This window comes from Carcharhinus amblyrhynchos, chromosome 6, assembly GCF_965287045.1.
Source record: "Carcharhinus amblyrhynchos chromosome 6, sCarAmb.v2.hapA, whole genome shotgun sequence".
Taxonomy (NCBI): domain Eukaryota; kingdom Metazoa; phylum Chordata; class Chondrichthyes; order Carcharhiniformes; family Carcharhinidae; genus Carcharhinus; species Carcharhinus amblyrhynchos.
Window position 1 is genome coordinate 96,215,681 of NC_137329.1, and position 14,935 is coordinate 96,230,615.

At 43.4% G+C, this 14,935-nt stretch overlaps 1 protein-coding gene across 1 annotated transcript in view; it reads right to left on the bottom strand.

Annotated features, from left to right (window-relative positions):
• LOC145344142 (dual specificity protein phosphatase 16-like) overlaps window positions 1–14,935 on the bottom strand; it is a 104,936-nt gene that overhangs the window by 31,537 nt on the left and 58,464 nt on the right. Inside the window, exon 3 of the mRNA XM_080191022.1 lies at window positions 13,704–13,842. Coding sequence (XP_080047148.1) covers window positions 13,704–13,842 — 139 coding nt within the window. The remainder of the gene's footprint in view (window positions 1–13,703; window positions 13,843–14,935) is intronic.

Below are 14,935 nucleotides of genomic sequence, written 5' to 3' on the forward strand. Positions count from 1 at the left end.
CGTCCAGTGGTCTACATGTGTTCATTCATCTCAACCAAAGTGGCAATGGAGAAATAGCAATTTATTTCACTGTAGTCAAGGTGTGCAATCTATCATGTTCTTTTTTATTTTTGTTACTATTTTTGCTGGTCTAGAAAAGAGGAGAGAGTATTATCAGGAGTTCATGCTTCTTGTTGGTAAGTTATAAGCAAAGGGGAAAGATCTACATAGATGAGAATTGGATTTGGACCCACATGATGAAATAGTCTCCAAACAACTAATTTTCATGTGTGACTAATGTTTGCCTAAGCAAGCTGGCAGAGTGTTTGAGGTGGCTTTGGAACTAAACTGCAACACGAGTCACAGAGAAAGGAACAAAACAAGTTATGGTAAATGACTTATGTAAAACTCAGAGGGGCTGTCTGTATGAAAAGTAGTTGTCCCAAAGGACACAGCATTTACCCTTGCACAATCACAATGGATTTATGTAGGTGGAGCATCTTGATGAGGCACAATTACTGTGAAAAACTACAAAGTGAAGAGGAAGGAGAAGAAAGGAAGTGAATTTAAGCTGCATTGAGCTCCAAGAAAGGTGCTAATCAGCTTGCCTTGGCAAAGCTTCGTCAATACTTTATATCTGTTTAAGTAAGCTTTCATATGTTTACAAAAGAACAAATTATGCACCGAGTTAGTCTCTTTATAACAATTTGATCACTGAGGACTAATCAGAACAATAGGATTGTATATTTGGATGTGCAAATGTCTTTGCAAATGCTGTCAGCGAAGAGTAAAATCCAATCAGTTCCAAGTAGCTTAGGTGGGATGTCTCATCTAAAAGATACAGAACATTTACCTCCCCCATTTGGTTCCTATACATCTCACCAACTGAATAGGGACACAGATGTGAACAGCTGTTGCTGAAATTTTTAAAGCAGACGAGGAAATTCTGATACAAAGGTTCAGTCAGTATTCGATGTTTGCACTTCATCAACCTGAAATTTTATTCAAAATTATTTAACAAATAAATCTGAATAAATCGATGTTTCTCCTTCTCTTTAGTCGGAGCATAAACACCATCACCTGGTACAGAAGGTTGAGAGTAGGCGTTGGCCTACTGGTTTTACCATTAGTCTATCAATCCAGATACTCAGTTAATATTCTAGGGATCTGGGTTCGAATTCCATCATGGCAAATGGTGGAATTCGAATATTCAATAATAAAAATAAATCTGGAATTAAGAATCTACTGATGACTATGAAACCATTGTCAATTGTCGAAAAAACCCATTTGGTTCACTAATGTCACGTAAGGAAGGAAATCTACTGTCCTTACTTGATCTGACCTACATGTAACTCCAGACCCACAGCAATGTGGTTGACTCTCAATTGCCCTTGGGCAACTAGGGATGGGCAATAAATGCTGGCCAGCCAGTGATGCCCATGCCTCAAGAGTTAATTTTTAAAAAAAGAGGGTGGCAATGTTTTTAATCTGCGCTTGGTCCTGTACCCATCTTGTGTTCATCATTAGGAATCCACAAGAATCACTAACTGATTTTCTCTGGCCCCTTTCATTAAAGGGAAGTCGTGTCTGACAAATTTATTGGAGTTCTATGAGGATATGTCTAGGGCGGTGGATAGAGGAGAGCCGGTGGATGTGGTCTTTCTTGATTTTCAGAAGGCGTTTGACAAGGTACCTCACAAGAGGTTATTGCAGAAGGTAAGGGGGCATGGAGTTGGGGGTAGGGTGTTAGCGTGGATAGAGGACTGGTTGTCAAATAGGAGGCAGAGAGTGGGGGTCAATGGGTGCTATTCGGATTGGCGGATGGTGACTAGTGGAGTGCCCCAGGGGTCGGTGCTGGGGCCTCAGCTATTTACCATTTATATAGATGATCTGGAGGAGGGAACCGAGTGTAGGGTGTCGAAATTTGCTGATGACACCAAAATTGGTGGAAAGGCAAATTGTGCGGAGGGTGGTGACAGTCTACAGAAGGATCTAGATAGGCTGGGCGAATGGGCCAGGAAATGGCAAATGGAATTTAATGTTGGCAAGTGCGAGGTGGTCCACTTTGGTAGGAAGGATTATTACTTACATGAAGAAAAACTGCAGCAGGCGACGGTGCAGAAGGACCTCGGGGTCCTTGTGCATGAGTTGCAAAAACCCAGCTTGCAGGTGCAGCAGGTGGTCAGGAAGGCGAATGGGATGCTGGCCTTCATCGCGAGGGGGATTGAATATAAAAGTAGGGAGGTCTTGCTGCGGCTGTATAGGGCATTGGTGAGGCCGCAGCTGGAGTACTGTGTGCAGTTTTGGTCGCCGTACTTACGCAAGGATCTTTTGGCCTTGGAGGGAGTGCAGAGGAGGTTTACTAGGCTGATGCCAGAGTTGAGGGGGTTGAGCTATGAGGAGAGGCTGAATAAATTAGGCTTGTACTCGTTAGAGTTTAGAAGAATGAGGGGAGATCTCATTGAGACGTATAAGATGATGAATGGGATGGATAGGATAGAAGTGGAGAGACTCTTCCCGCTCAGAAAGGATAGTAGGACTAGGGGGCACAGCCTCAAGATAAAGGGGGGGCGGTTTAGAACGGAGTTGAGGAGGAACTTCTTCACTCAAAGGGTGGTGAATCTCTGGAATTCTCTGCCCGTTGAAGTGGTGGAGGCTACCTCGCTAAATATTTTTAAGACGCGGGTTGATGGGTTTTTGATAAGAGAGGGGATTAAGGGTTATGGGGAGAGGGCGGGAATGTGGAACTGAGCCACGACAGATCAGCCATGATCTTACTGAATGGCGGGGCAGGCTCGAGGGGCTAGTTGGCCTACTCCTGCTCCTATTTCTTATGTTCTTATGTTCTTATAAGTCGCATTTAGTTTTTGTAGCCTCAGTTATTTTCTTTTGTTACAGAACTATCAATCTTTCATTGGCAAGATGGAAAACCTACTGACGTGCAATGGGGAACAGTGTACTGATACCTTCAGAAAGCTGCTAGTTTGAGCATGTAACAGGAGTTACCAGATCAAAGTTTAAGTTTCAAACTTAGGTTTTTGAGACTAGGTAAAGAATTCTGGAAAAATAAAGAAGTTTAATTATGTTATGGTGAAACATGTTTTTAAATATTCTATAAATCTACAAATGAGAAGGTACATTTTTGTGTACATATATTTCTAAGTTCCTGAACAAACTAATAGTAAGTTTCACAACTTAATGACTCTGAAATGAGATGTTGGTTGGATTTTTAAAACAATTAATTCTAGTTTTGTTGCTTTCTCATACCCCTCCACTCTCCTTATTCTGCATCCCCATACCTCCCCCAATCAGTTCACTTTCCCCAGGCCTTGCTGGGTACCCACATCAAACTGCCATGTCCTTGTCACCCACAGGTCCCCTCTAGCCTTGGTCACCAGCAACTTGCACATCGATTTCAACAGTACTCTTGCCCACGATTCCCTCCTCCCACACTCTGTAATATCCCCAACATTCCCACACTGCTACTTCAGTGCTGACGTACCCTATTGCAAATCCACCACCACTCTCCCAATGCTTACAATTCTTTTGCATATTGCAAGGTTTACTCAAGTGCTACTATATATTAGGTCCATTAGGGTTCAGAGAGAATAGCTATCAGATAGATATCTCTTGGTTTCCCAGCACCATGACTTTCCCTTCCCAATGGCCTGACTACTGCAAAATTTTCACTTCTCCAGATTTTTTAACCACTCCCATTTAACATTACTCCCTCCCCCCACCCGCCCAAGTGAATCCAATCTCAGTGCACCCAGACTCAGTGTCAAGCACTGGCTCAAGGGAAGCTTGGGAATTCTCAGGGAAACCCAAGAAATCCTCGGGAAATGTAAATGGTGCAGAGGTAAAATGGGTTCCAGCTCCTCACCCCCACTTCATCTTTACACTGCATGGCAAAAGAAAAATCAAGAAAATTGGCTGTATTTATTCAGTGTAAAAACAGATCATAACGCATTATCAACCATAACAGTGGAAGAATCACTATAAAAATAGTACATCTGGTGTGCATTTTCTGTTCACTCTATCACAGATGTCACATAGTGTAGTGCACGTTTCTATGCCATGCTCAAAATAATACTAAAAAGAAACAAAGTTAGTGATGTGGAATCTACAGAAATACTGGAACCACAATATCTGCTGGCTGTGAATTAATCTTTCTACAAACAAAGTCAGGGTCCTGCCCTCTAGCCTGAATAGTAATTAGCTATTCTAATTTTGACTTTTTAATTAGGCAGAATATACATTTTCACATTACATGGTATAATTAATGTTCCCTTCCCATATCATTCAACTTATTGTGAACAGTTTTATTTTGCAGAAAGCCATCTGGTGAATGATAGCACTGGAGCCAATCTTTACTCAGTCTTCCATTTATTTACAGAGTTAAACATTGCAAATATTTACCTCCTAACTCAATCACACAGTTTCAATAAATGTCTTTATGTATGTACGTTCTCAAATGAAATTCCAGTTAATGTCATCATCTGCACAAATAAATACAATAAGTGACATGAGATATCATGGAAGATCCACTATTACTAACATTTGAATACCAATGTTACAGGAAGATGGTTTATTTTTATACATTCAAATTTTATTTGCTACTAAACTCTCTCTCCTCATCCTTCTCAATTTGTCTGCAGTTTTTAACATGGTTGATCATTCCTCCAATGCTCTAACACCAATTTCAAGCTAGGTGGGACTCCAGCTTGATAATTCTATTCTTATCAGTTGTAGCTAGAGAATGGCCAGCAATAGGTTCCTTTCCCATTATCTTTGGTGTCTCCCTAGGAACTAGTCCTAATCCCAACTTTTTTCCTCATCTATATCCCACTTCTCCTCGACATCATCCAAACAAAAAACACCACCCGCATGTATGCCAACACCCAGGTCTATCTCACAGTCATCTCTCTCTCTCCACCCCTCCACTGGACGCAAACATTTCTTCCAGTTGAATATTGAGTAGACTGAAGACTTGGCCCCTGCCACAGACCTATCCTTCTCACTAGCAATTGAGTGAGGTTGAACCAGACTGTTTACAACCTTCATGTCACATTGCCTGGATGGGGTACCCGGACGAGCATGCAGATCGTGCACAGATCAGCTGGCGGGGGTGTTTGCACCTATCTTTACACCAGCTGAGGTTCCTACCTGCTCCAAGAAGGCAACCATCATCCCTGTACCAAACAAAAGCCTGGCAGCGGGCCGTAATGATTATCGTCCGGTGGCTCTAACATCCATTATTATGAAGTGCTTCGAAAGGCCAGACATGGCACAAATCAATTCTGGCCTCCCAGATTGCCTGGATCCTCTACAGTTCACCTACTGCCGCAACAGGTCCATAGCAGACACCATCTCCCTGGCCCTACACTTAACCCCAGGACGCCTGGATAATCAGACTCCTATTTATTGACTGCAGCTCAGCCTTCAACATCATTATTCCTACAAAATTCATCTCCAAACTCCATGGCCTAGGGCTCGGTTCCTCCCTCTGCAACTGGATCCTAGACTTCCTAACCCACAGGCTGCAATCAGTAAGGATAGGCAACAACCTCTCCTCCACAATCATCCTCAACACCGGTGCCGACAAGGCTGTGTCATCAGCCCCTCACAATACTCCTTTTACACAAATGACTGTGTGGCCAAATTTCCCTCCAACTCGATTTTCAAGTTTGCTGATGACATCACCATAGTGGGTCAGATCTCAATGATGAGAAGGAGTAGTGGAAAGAGAATCTGGTGAATTGGTGTGACAATAATAATCTCTCTCTCAACGTCAACAAAACGAAAGAGATAGTCACTGACTTTAGGAAGCATAGCGGAGGACATGCCCTGTTTACATCAACAGGGACAAATTGGAAATGGTCGAGAGCTTCAAGTTTTTAGGCACCTAGTTCATCAACCTGTCCTGGTCCCTCCATGCCGATGCTATAGTTAAGAAAGCCCACCAATGTCTTTACTTGCTCAAAAGGCTACGGAAATTTGGCATGTCTGTTACGGCTCTCACCAACTTTAACAGATGCACCATAGAAAGCAATCTTTCTGGTTGTATTGCAGCTTGGTATGGCTCCTGCTGTGCCCAAGACTGCAAAAAACTACAAAGAGTTGTGAATGAAGCCCAGTCTATCACACAAATCAGCCTCCCATCCATTAACTTTGTCCACACTTCCCACTGCCTCGGAAAAACAGCCAGCATAATCAAGGACCCCACCACCCTAGACATACTCTCTTCCACCTACTTCCGTCAGGAAAAAGATACAAGTGTCTCAGAGCACGTACCAACCGAATCAAGAACAGCTTCTTCCCTGCTGCCATCAGAGTTTTGAATAGACCTACCTCGCATTACGTTTATCTTTCTCTACACCCTAGCTATGACTGTAACACTACATTCTGCACTCTCTCCTTTCCTTCTCTATATACAGTATGCTTTGTCTGTAGAGCACACAAGAAACAATACTTTTCACTGTATGCTAATACATGTGACAACAATAAATGAAATCAAGAAATTCAAATCCGTGACAAGTTTGAAAGCATATCCGTGCCATCACAAAGATGGCCTAGTTTTACCTCCAAAACATGGCATGTCTCTGCCACTCTCCAGGTCATCTGCTACTAGGACCCTCTACCATGCCTTTGGTCTCCTCCAGACTTGAGTATTCTTGTTCACTCCTGTGTGTCCTTCTCCCATGTTCTACTTTACGTTGATCTGAGGTCATCCATGACTCTGCTGCCCATATCCCTCCTTGCCTCAAGGGCCATTCACCCACGTACTCTCCTTCATGCATGAAAGTTTAAAGGGGTGCACAGTTAAAGAAACTGCCCACACTCCAAAGAAGAAATGAGTGGTTATACTGTTTATAACCATCCAATATAACCTCCTATTCTGGCCTCTTGAGCATCCTTGATTTAAAAGTGCCATAACTGATGTCTATGCCTTCAGCTGCAAAGATCCTAAGCCCCTATTAAACCTTAAAATCTACCCCTCATCTGCCCTAACATCTTACGTGGTTTGGTATCTAACCTCATTTGATAACCTTTCTGCAAAGCACTTTGGCACATTTTACTATTTAAAAGGCACAATATAAATACGAAGTTTTGATGTTTATAGTTGTTTACACCATTTGTAAGCCTGATGAAGTTCCAATATATGCAACACAATTTGAAGTTTTTCCCAAGTGCATTGACCTTTATAAAAATAAACTGCAAACTCTGAGCTTCTGTCAACTATTTAGTGGACTTTCCCAGTGAGCTCATTGGGAATTATTACATCAGACACGCGATAACTTTGCCATTCAAGTTATTTCCTCTTTTCGTAAGAAGACAAAGTACAAACTAACAACAAGTGTCCTATCAACAAATATCTGTAAAAGGCTGATACTGGTTTTAGCAATATGAGAACAACAGATGTTTATGCCACATATTGGTCACAAATGAAACATTCATCAAAGCCCTGGTGTAATCCATTCCTAATCTGGTGGGCAAATAGGAGACTGATCCAAAGCGCGAGTTCACAAGGGAGTGCATTAACCAGGGCCAGGGAAAGAATTCACCAGCCCTGGTGTTTCCCCCGGTTCTGGGCCCCTTAAGCACTCACCTTTCATCTCTTAAGTGCCAGCCCCGCTTCCCCCCCTTGGAACAGAACTGGAAAGCATAGCCACAGTCACAATGAGATTGATATGTTTAACAACATTTGTTGACTTTTGTGATCCAAGCCTCTATTTATAATGCCCATCAAAAACTTATGTTTCAGTATGATACACTCTGTCAGACAATTATATACACAACTTGTTCATTCATGCTATGTAACCAGTTTGGCTTCTCTGAACCCAGCCCTAGGCAAATGTCCAGACAGCCACATTCAGATGACTTGAATCTCACACCATAATCCTATGTACAAATGAGAATATCTTGAACTAACACTAAAATATTAGTCACAATGTTTTGGTGGTGTAGTGGTCATCACATTTGCCTTCTGAGCAGAAGCATTCAATTTTAGGGCAGCACAGCGGCAAAGTGGTTAGCACTGCTGCCTCACACTGTCTGTGTGGAGTTTACACTTGCTCCCCCTTGTCTTTGTGGGTTTCCTCCGGCTTCCTCCCACAGTCTGAAGATGCAAGGGTTAGGCTGATTGACCACGCTAAATTGACTCTTAGTTTCAGAAGGATAAGCAGGGAAAATATATGGAGTTACAGGATAGGGCCTGGGTGGTTTTTTTATATATATATATATATATATATATATAGAAACCCTACAGTACAGAGAGAGGCCCTTCGGTCCATTGAGTCTGCACCGACCACAATCCAACCTAGGCCCTACCCCCAATCGCTACATATTTTACCCACTAATCCTCTCTAACCTACGCATCTATGGTCTGTGGAGACTCAAAAAGGCCAAATGGCCTCCTTCTGCACTGTAGTGGTTCTGTGATATTCATCAGTGCATGATCCCTGGTTTCAATTCCAGGTTTGAAAATGACAAGATCTGCCAGTAAACTAGCACAGGCCAATTTACCAGTAATATAGTGCTATTTGTATCCACACAACTGGACTGCTTTGAGAGAAAAATTGCACTTTGCAGCGAGTGTGGTTCTCATTGTAAATCAAAACTTACCACACCTACAAATGGCCAACATAGAGAATATAATAGAAAAACAAAGTGTATCACAGCAAATGCTGAATATCTGAAATACAACTAGAAAACGCTGGAAATATGCAGCAGGCAGGTAACATCCTTGGACAGAGAAACAGAGTTGACACTTCAGTCCGCAATCCACACTATTTCTGATGAAAGATCACTGACCTCTGGCTGGAATTTTCCGGAACAGGGGATGCTGAGACCAAGCCAAAAGCCCATCCACTTTCAGCAGGACCAGACGATCCCAGTGCCTGGTGGTGCCGGAAAATCCCATCCTCTGTTTCTTTCTGCACAAATTCCACCAGACATGCTGAGTATTGACAACACTTCCTGTTTCTATTGGAGCAAAAATAAATTGTTTTGCCAAAAGGCAATTAGAGTTCACAAGAAACCCAGCCGCATCTGGCCAAGATCTGGTTTGACAGATGCCAAAGCAATAAATAGATCATTTTTTAAAAATTAACAGAAATGACCATTATGAAGTGCCAAGCAGCTAAGCTAATTACTAAAACTATTTATGTCCTTTCTGGTGGTGCACACTGTAAACTGGCCTATGTGGAATTCATATTAAAGGTACTGCTTTTCAGCCCAAGTTTTCCTCCTCTCCTGCTTGGTATGTGGATGTGTGAGCACGTGTATCCCACACACCATGCAACCTCTGCGTGTGTGTCTCGTTCATTCTCAGGGTTTTCTCTCTTTCATTCCTGCACACTCTCCTTCACTTCCCCTAGAATACATCATGCAGCCTCTTGTGTACATGTCTTGCTCACTCTGTCTCCGGACTTTCTCTCCTTCACTTCCCCTCAGAACCTCAGCAGCTGTCTAAATTGAAAACTTAAAGCAATTGAAAGTGCTCCAAAATTAGAAATGTACTTATATTACTCGGCTACACCTACAATGCTGTAAAATGTATTTTACAATTTATTTAACTTTTACGTTGTTTTAAATTCACTTCAACACTTTTCCCACATTTCCAATGTTGATCCTTTACTTGAAAGTTTGCCAGGTGACAAAATTCAGATTATGTAATAGCAAGAATCTGGTATGACATTCACTTCTTTAATGAGAAGAAATATTCCATTTTGTAAGTTAGGCTGCTACAATTCACATTTCCCCATCAGAGGATGGGTAAGCAATTGCCCAAGTTTGTCTGCAATTGTCCAAAGAGATACATGTAAGCAACCAGATTGCTGTTCATTACACTCTGCATCACACACAAAGCTAGTAATTTCTACAACATGTCAATAACAGCAAGCAAAAATTTGGAAACAACATTATTTAAAGGGTTGTTAAATCTGCCATTCATAGCACTGTCATGACACCCAAATGAGCACAGATACAAATTATACTATAGTACTGGGGCGACACAGTGGCACAGTGGTTAGCACTGCTGACTCACAGTGCCAGTGACTCGGTTTCATTCCTGTCTTGGGTCGCTGTCTGTGCGGACTGTCTGCCTGGGTTTCCTCCAGGTGCTCTGGTTTCTTCCCACTGCCCGAAAGACGTGCTGGTTAGGTGTATTGGCCATGCTAAATTCCACCTCAGTGTACCCAAACAGGCACTGGAGTGTGGTGACTAGGGGATTTTCATGGTAACTTCATTGCAGTGTTAATGTGAACCTACTTGTGACACTAATTCCTCTAGTTGCCATACTCTTGTGCCTGTTCAGGTCAATGCACCTAACAAGCACATCTTTCAAACACCCAGAGGAAACCCACGCAGACACGAGGACAATGTGCAAACTCCACACAGATAGTGACCCAAGCTGGGAATCGAATCTGGGTCCCTGGCACTGTGAAGCAGCAGTGCGAACCACTGTGCTGCCCCATTATTCTTTTCTATTCTCACACTGAAGCCATGTTGTGGTCAACTTCATTTGTCAAAACTAGATCAAGCAATGCATCTTTCCTTCTTGGGCTAATGATCCAGCCCTGAATGCATTCCCCGAGTTTCTAAACTTGGAATATCTTCATTTTGGCTCATTTTGGAGCAATTAAAATCACTTAGTACTAATGCTGTTTATCTTATGTCTCTGAACTGTCCAAAGATCTTGATTGGTGGCCTGTAATGTACATCAGGAACCGCCCTTCCTTTTTCTTAACTCTACCCATATGGATTCTGTCTCAACATAAACCCCCAAGACTCACTTAAACTGTTGGGTTGTGATAGAATCCTTCATTTGCTGCTACATCCCCTTTCATTTCCTCCCCATTTCTCCTGAAAACATTATTGCCAGAACTATTACATCCTGGTCCTGTTCAAAACTTATAGTACATTTCAACAATAACTATTATATCATATTATATCAGCTATTTACCATTTATATAGATGATCTGGAGGAGGGAACCGAGTGTATGGTGTCGAAATTTGCTGATGACACCAAGATTGGTGGAACGGCAAATTGCGCGGAGGGTGTGGAGAGTCTGCAGAAGGATCTAGATAGGCTGGGCGAATGGGCCAGGAACTGGCAAATGGAATTTAATGTTGGCAAGTGCGAGGTGGTCCACTTTGGTAGGAATAATGGTAGGAAGGATTATTACTTACGTGGAGAAAAACTGCAGCAGGCGACAGTGCAGAGGGACCTCGGGGTCCTTGTGCATGAGTCGCAAAAACCCAGCTTGCAGGTGCAGCAGGTGGTCAGGAAGGCGAATGGGATGCTGGCCTTCATAGCGAGGGGGATTGAATATAAAAGTAGGGAGGTCTTGCTGCGGCTGTATAGGGCATTGGTGAGACCGCAGCTGGAGTAGTGTGTGCAGTTTTGGGCGCCGTACTTACGCAAGGATATTTTGGCCTTGGAGGGAGTGCAGAGGAGGTTTACTAGGCTGATGCCGGAGTTGAGGGGGTTGAGCTATGAGGAGAGGCTGGATAGACTAGGCTTGTACTCGTCAGAGTTTAGAAGAATGAGGGGAGATCTCATTGAGACGTATAAGATGATGAATGGGATGGATAGGATAGAGGTGGAGAGGCTCTTCCCGCTCAGAAAGGATAGTAGGACTAGGGGGCACAGCCTCAAGATAAAGGGGGGGCGGTTTAGAACGGAGTTGAGGAGGAACTTCTTCACTCAAAGGGTGGTGAATCTCTGGAATTCTCTGCCCGTTGAAGTGGTGGAGGCTGCCTCGCTAAATATTTTTAAGATGTGGGTTGATGGGTTTTTGATAAGAGAGGGGATTAAGGGTTATGGGGAGAGGGCGGGAATGTGGAACTGAGCCACGACAGATCAGCCATGATCTTACTGAATGGCGGGGCAGGCTCGAAGGGCCAGATGGCATACTCCTGCTCCTATTTCTTATGTTCTTATATCCCTCCATGATAGAAGCTTGGCAATGCCAGCCTGGCACCCTGGAAATACCCAGAGCTGCAGCCATGATGAGGCTGGGATCTAAGAGGAGGTGGGCAGGGGGAGCTGCTCAGGTTGTGATAGTGTACGAATGAAGCACTGGCATGATGGGAAAAATGGTCAAGTAATTGGTATAAAATAAAGGAGAGCTGACCAAGCTATTCCAAATTGTCAGACCCTTGTAAAACTGATTCTGAATAACCTAAGACATGACCAACACCCGAGAAGGCCAACTGCCTGACCTCGGTTTGTTGTGATAAGTTTGACTTTGCATCACCTAAGACATGACGAACATCAGAGAAGGTCAACTGCCTGAGATAACATGCAGGAAATTAGATAAGGTCGGATGAAGGAGTCACAGAAATACTTATTACATCAGAAAACAAGACATGATCAGAAATCACAGAACCTTCTTGTCCCCTCGAGGTACAAGATAATGATAATATTGATGAAACAAAGAGATCTTAGAGGTCACTGGATCCTAATACAATTGATGATGTATTACTGCTTGTATTACTAATTGAACATGTACACTGATAAGAAAAAGGTATAACTATGGAACTGATTCTTGTAGCCGGCACGGTCTTGGTATAGAATCAGCAGTTTGTAGGGACTGCTCTCTGTCTCCAAGACTCTGCCATATACTGCGTGCAGTTTTGTGATAATAAAAGCTAGTTTTCTTTTAAGCAAACTTTGTTAAGTTTTACTATCACAGCTCGGAAAACAAGAAATTCTCCACTACAACACAGTCTGCAATTGGGGATCGACAGGCACAGTGGTCAGTGGGGGTAGGTAATCAGGGTGATATCCGTGGAAGGGGGGGGGGGGGGAGGGGAGGGAGCAGGGAGGAGGATAGAACAGCCTGGGAGACATGATCCCTGGGGGAGGGGGATAAATATTATCCGGGGGTTTGACTGATCTCTCTCTGTACACTTTTGTACACACAGAGATCTACACACGCGCAGTGGCACCCGCCAGCTGTGAGCAGCTGGCTTTCTGGTGAGAGTAGATTTCGTCCGCTCTCCCCACCGCCGTCACCTCTTTTTTTGAACTAAGTGACATACGGTGAGTCTGAAAGCTCACTGAAAATAAGCGTGGATGGGATTCCCTCCCGTTTTCAAGGTCATTCAGCACTTAGAATTTTTTTAGTAACAGCTCTCTTCCCCCACCCACACCGCAACCCCCCACCCCATTTGTTTTTACCTGCTTTTGTCATTTAATTTTAATGTCATCTTTGCCCCTTCTACAACAAGGTTTTTACATCTCACTATTTCAAACAGCTTCATGAAACTCATAATTCAAATATGTTCCCAATCAAAACGGTTACATTTTTCAAATAGAATTTGGTGAGTGATTGGCCTAAATTTCCTGGATTTTTTTGGGTCTGTATTTAAACTGTGCATGTCTCAATGAGGATACTTTAATCTAATTGGTTCAAGAGTCTCACTGTTGCTATTCTCTGCTTACACATGCCACAGATCTGATTTGTGGGCACCATATTGAAGTAGGTGCTTGCTTAGTGGAAATCCTGGTACCATAAGGTGCCATTGCTTCACAGCTGAGAGCAAAATTGAGACCAATATAACATACACACTTTTTAGTACTTAAGATGGTATGGAAAATCTGTTTCTAGGAATTTTAATAGGTCAATGAATTCTGTACATTCTGCATACGTACAATCACAACAATTAATTTACCATGTTTCTTACAGAATTTCTGAGATAATAATAGATCCTACCTATTAGGAGGGAAACGTTGTTAAAACTCTTCTCTAGTTTGCTCAGAAGAACAGAAAGAAAGCAATCAGAGGCAATCACGTTGACATCTTGTGTGCATTGGTCATATACGACCACCTCCTGTTCACCATCAAATGTAATCTGCAAGAGCAATGGGAAAAGTGATTAGTAGAAAGTAATGCCCACAATGCAGTTTGATCTCAAAATGCAAAGACAATCATAAGAACATAAGAACATAAGAAATAGGAGCAGGAGTAGGCCATCTGGCCCTTCGAGCCTGCCCCGCCATTCAATAAGATCATGGCTGATCTGTCGTGGCTGATCTGTCGTGGCTCAGTTCCACTTTCCCGCCCTCTCCCCATAACCCTTAATCCCCTCTCTTATCAAAAACCCATCAACCCGCTTCTTAAAAATATTTAGCGAGGCAGCCTCCACCACTTCAACGGGCAGAGAATTCCAGAGATTCACCACCCTTTGAGTGAAGAAGTTCCTCCTCAACTCCGTTCTGAACCGCCCCCCCTTTATCTTGAGGCTGTGCCCCCTAGTCCTACTGTCTTTTTTGAGCGGGAAGAGTCTTTCCACCTCTATCCTATCCATCCCATTCATCATCTTATACGTCTCAATGAGATCTCCCCTCATTCTTCTAAACTCTAACGAGTACAAGCCTAGTTTATTCAGCCTCTCCTCATAGCTCAACCCCCTCAACTCCGGTATCAGCCTAGTAAACCTCCTCTGCACTCCCTCCAAGGCCAAAATATCCTTGCGCAGGTGCGGCGCCCAAAACTGCACACAGTACTCCAGCTGCGGCCTCACCAGTGCCCTATACAGCTGCAGCAAGACCTCCCTACTTTTATATTCAATCCCCCTCGCTATGAAGGCCAGCATCCCATTCGCCTTCCTGACCACCTGCTGCACCTGCAGGCTGGGTTTTTGCGACTCATGCACAAGGACCCCGAGGTCCCTCTGCACCGTCGCCTGCTGCAGTTTTTCGCCACGTAAGTAATAGTCCTTCCTACCATTCTTCCTACCAAAGTGGACCACCTCACACTTGCCAACATTAAATTCCATTTGCCATTTCCTGGCCCATTCGCCCAGCCTATCTAGATCCTTCTGCAGACTCTCCACACCCTCCGCACAATTTGCCTTTCCCCCAATCTTGGTGTCATCAGCAAATTTCGACACCCTACACTCGGTTCCCTCCTCCAGATCATCTATATAAATGGTAAATAGCTGA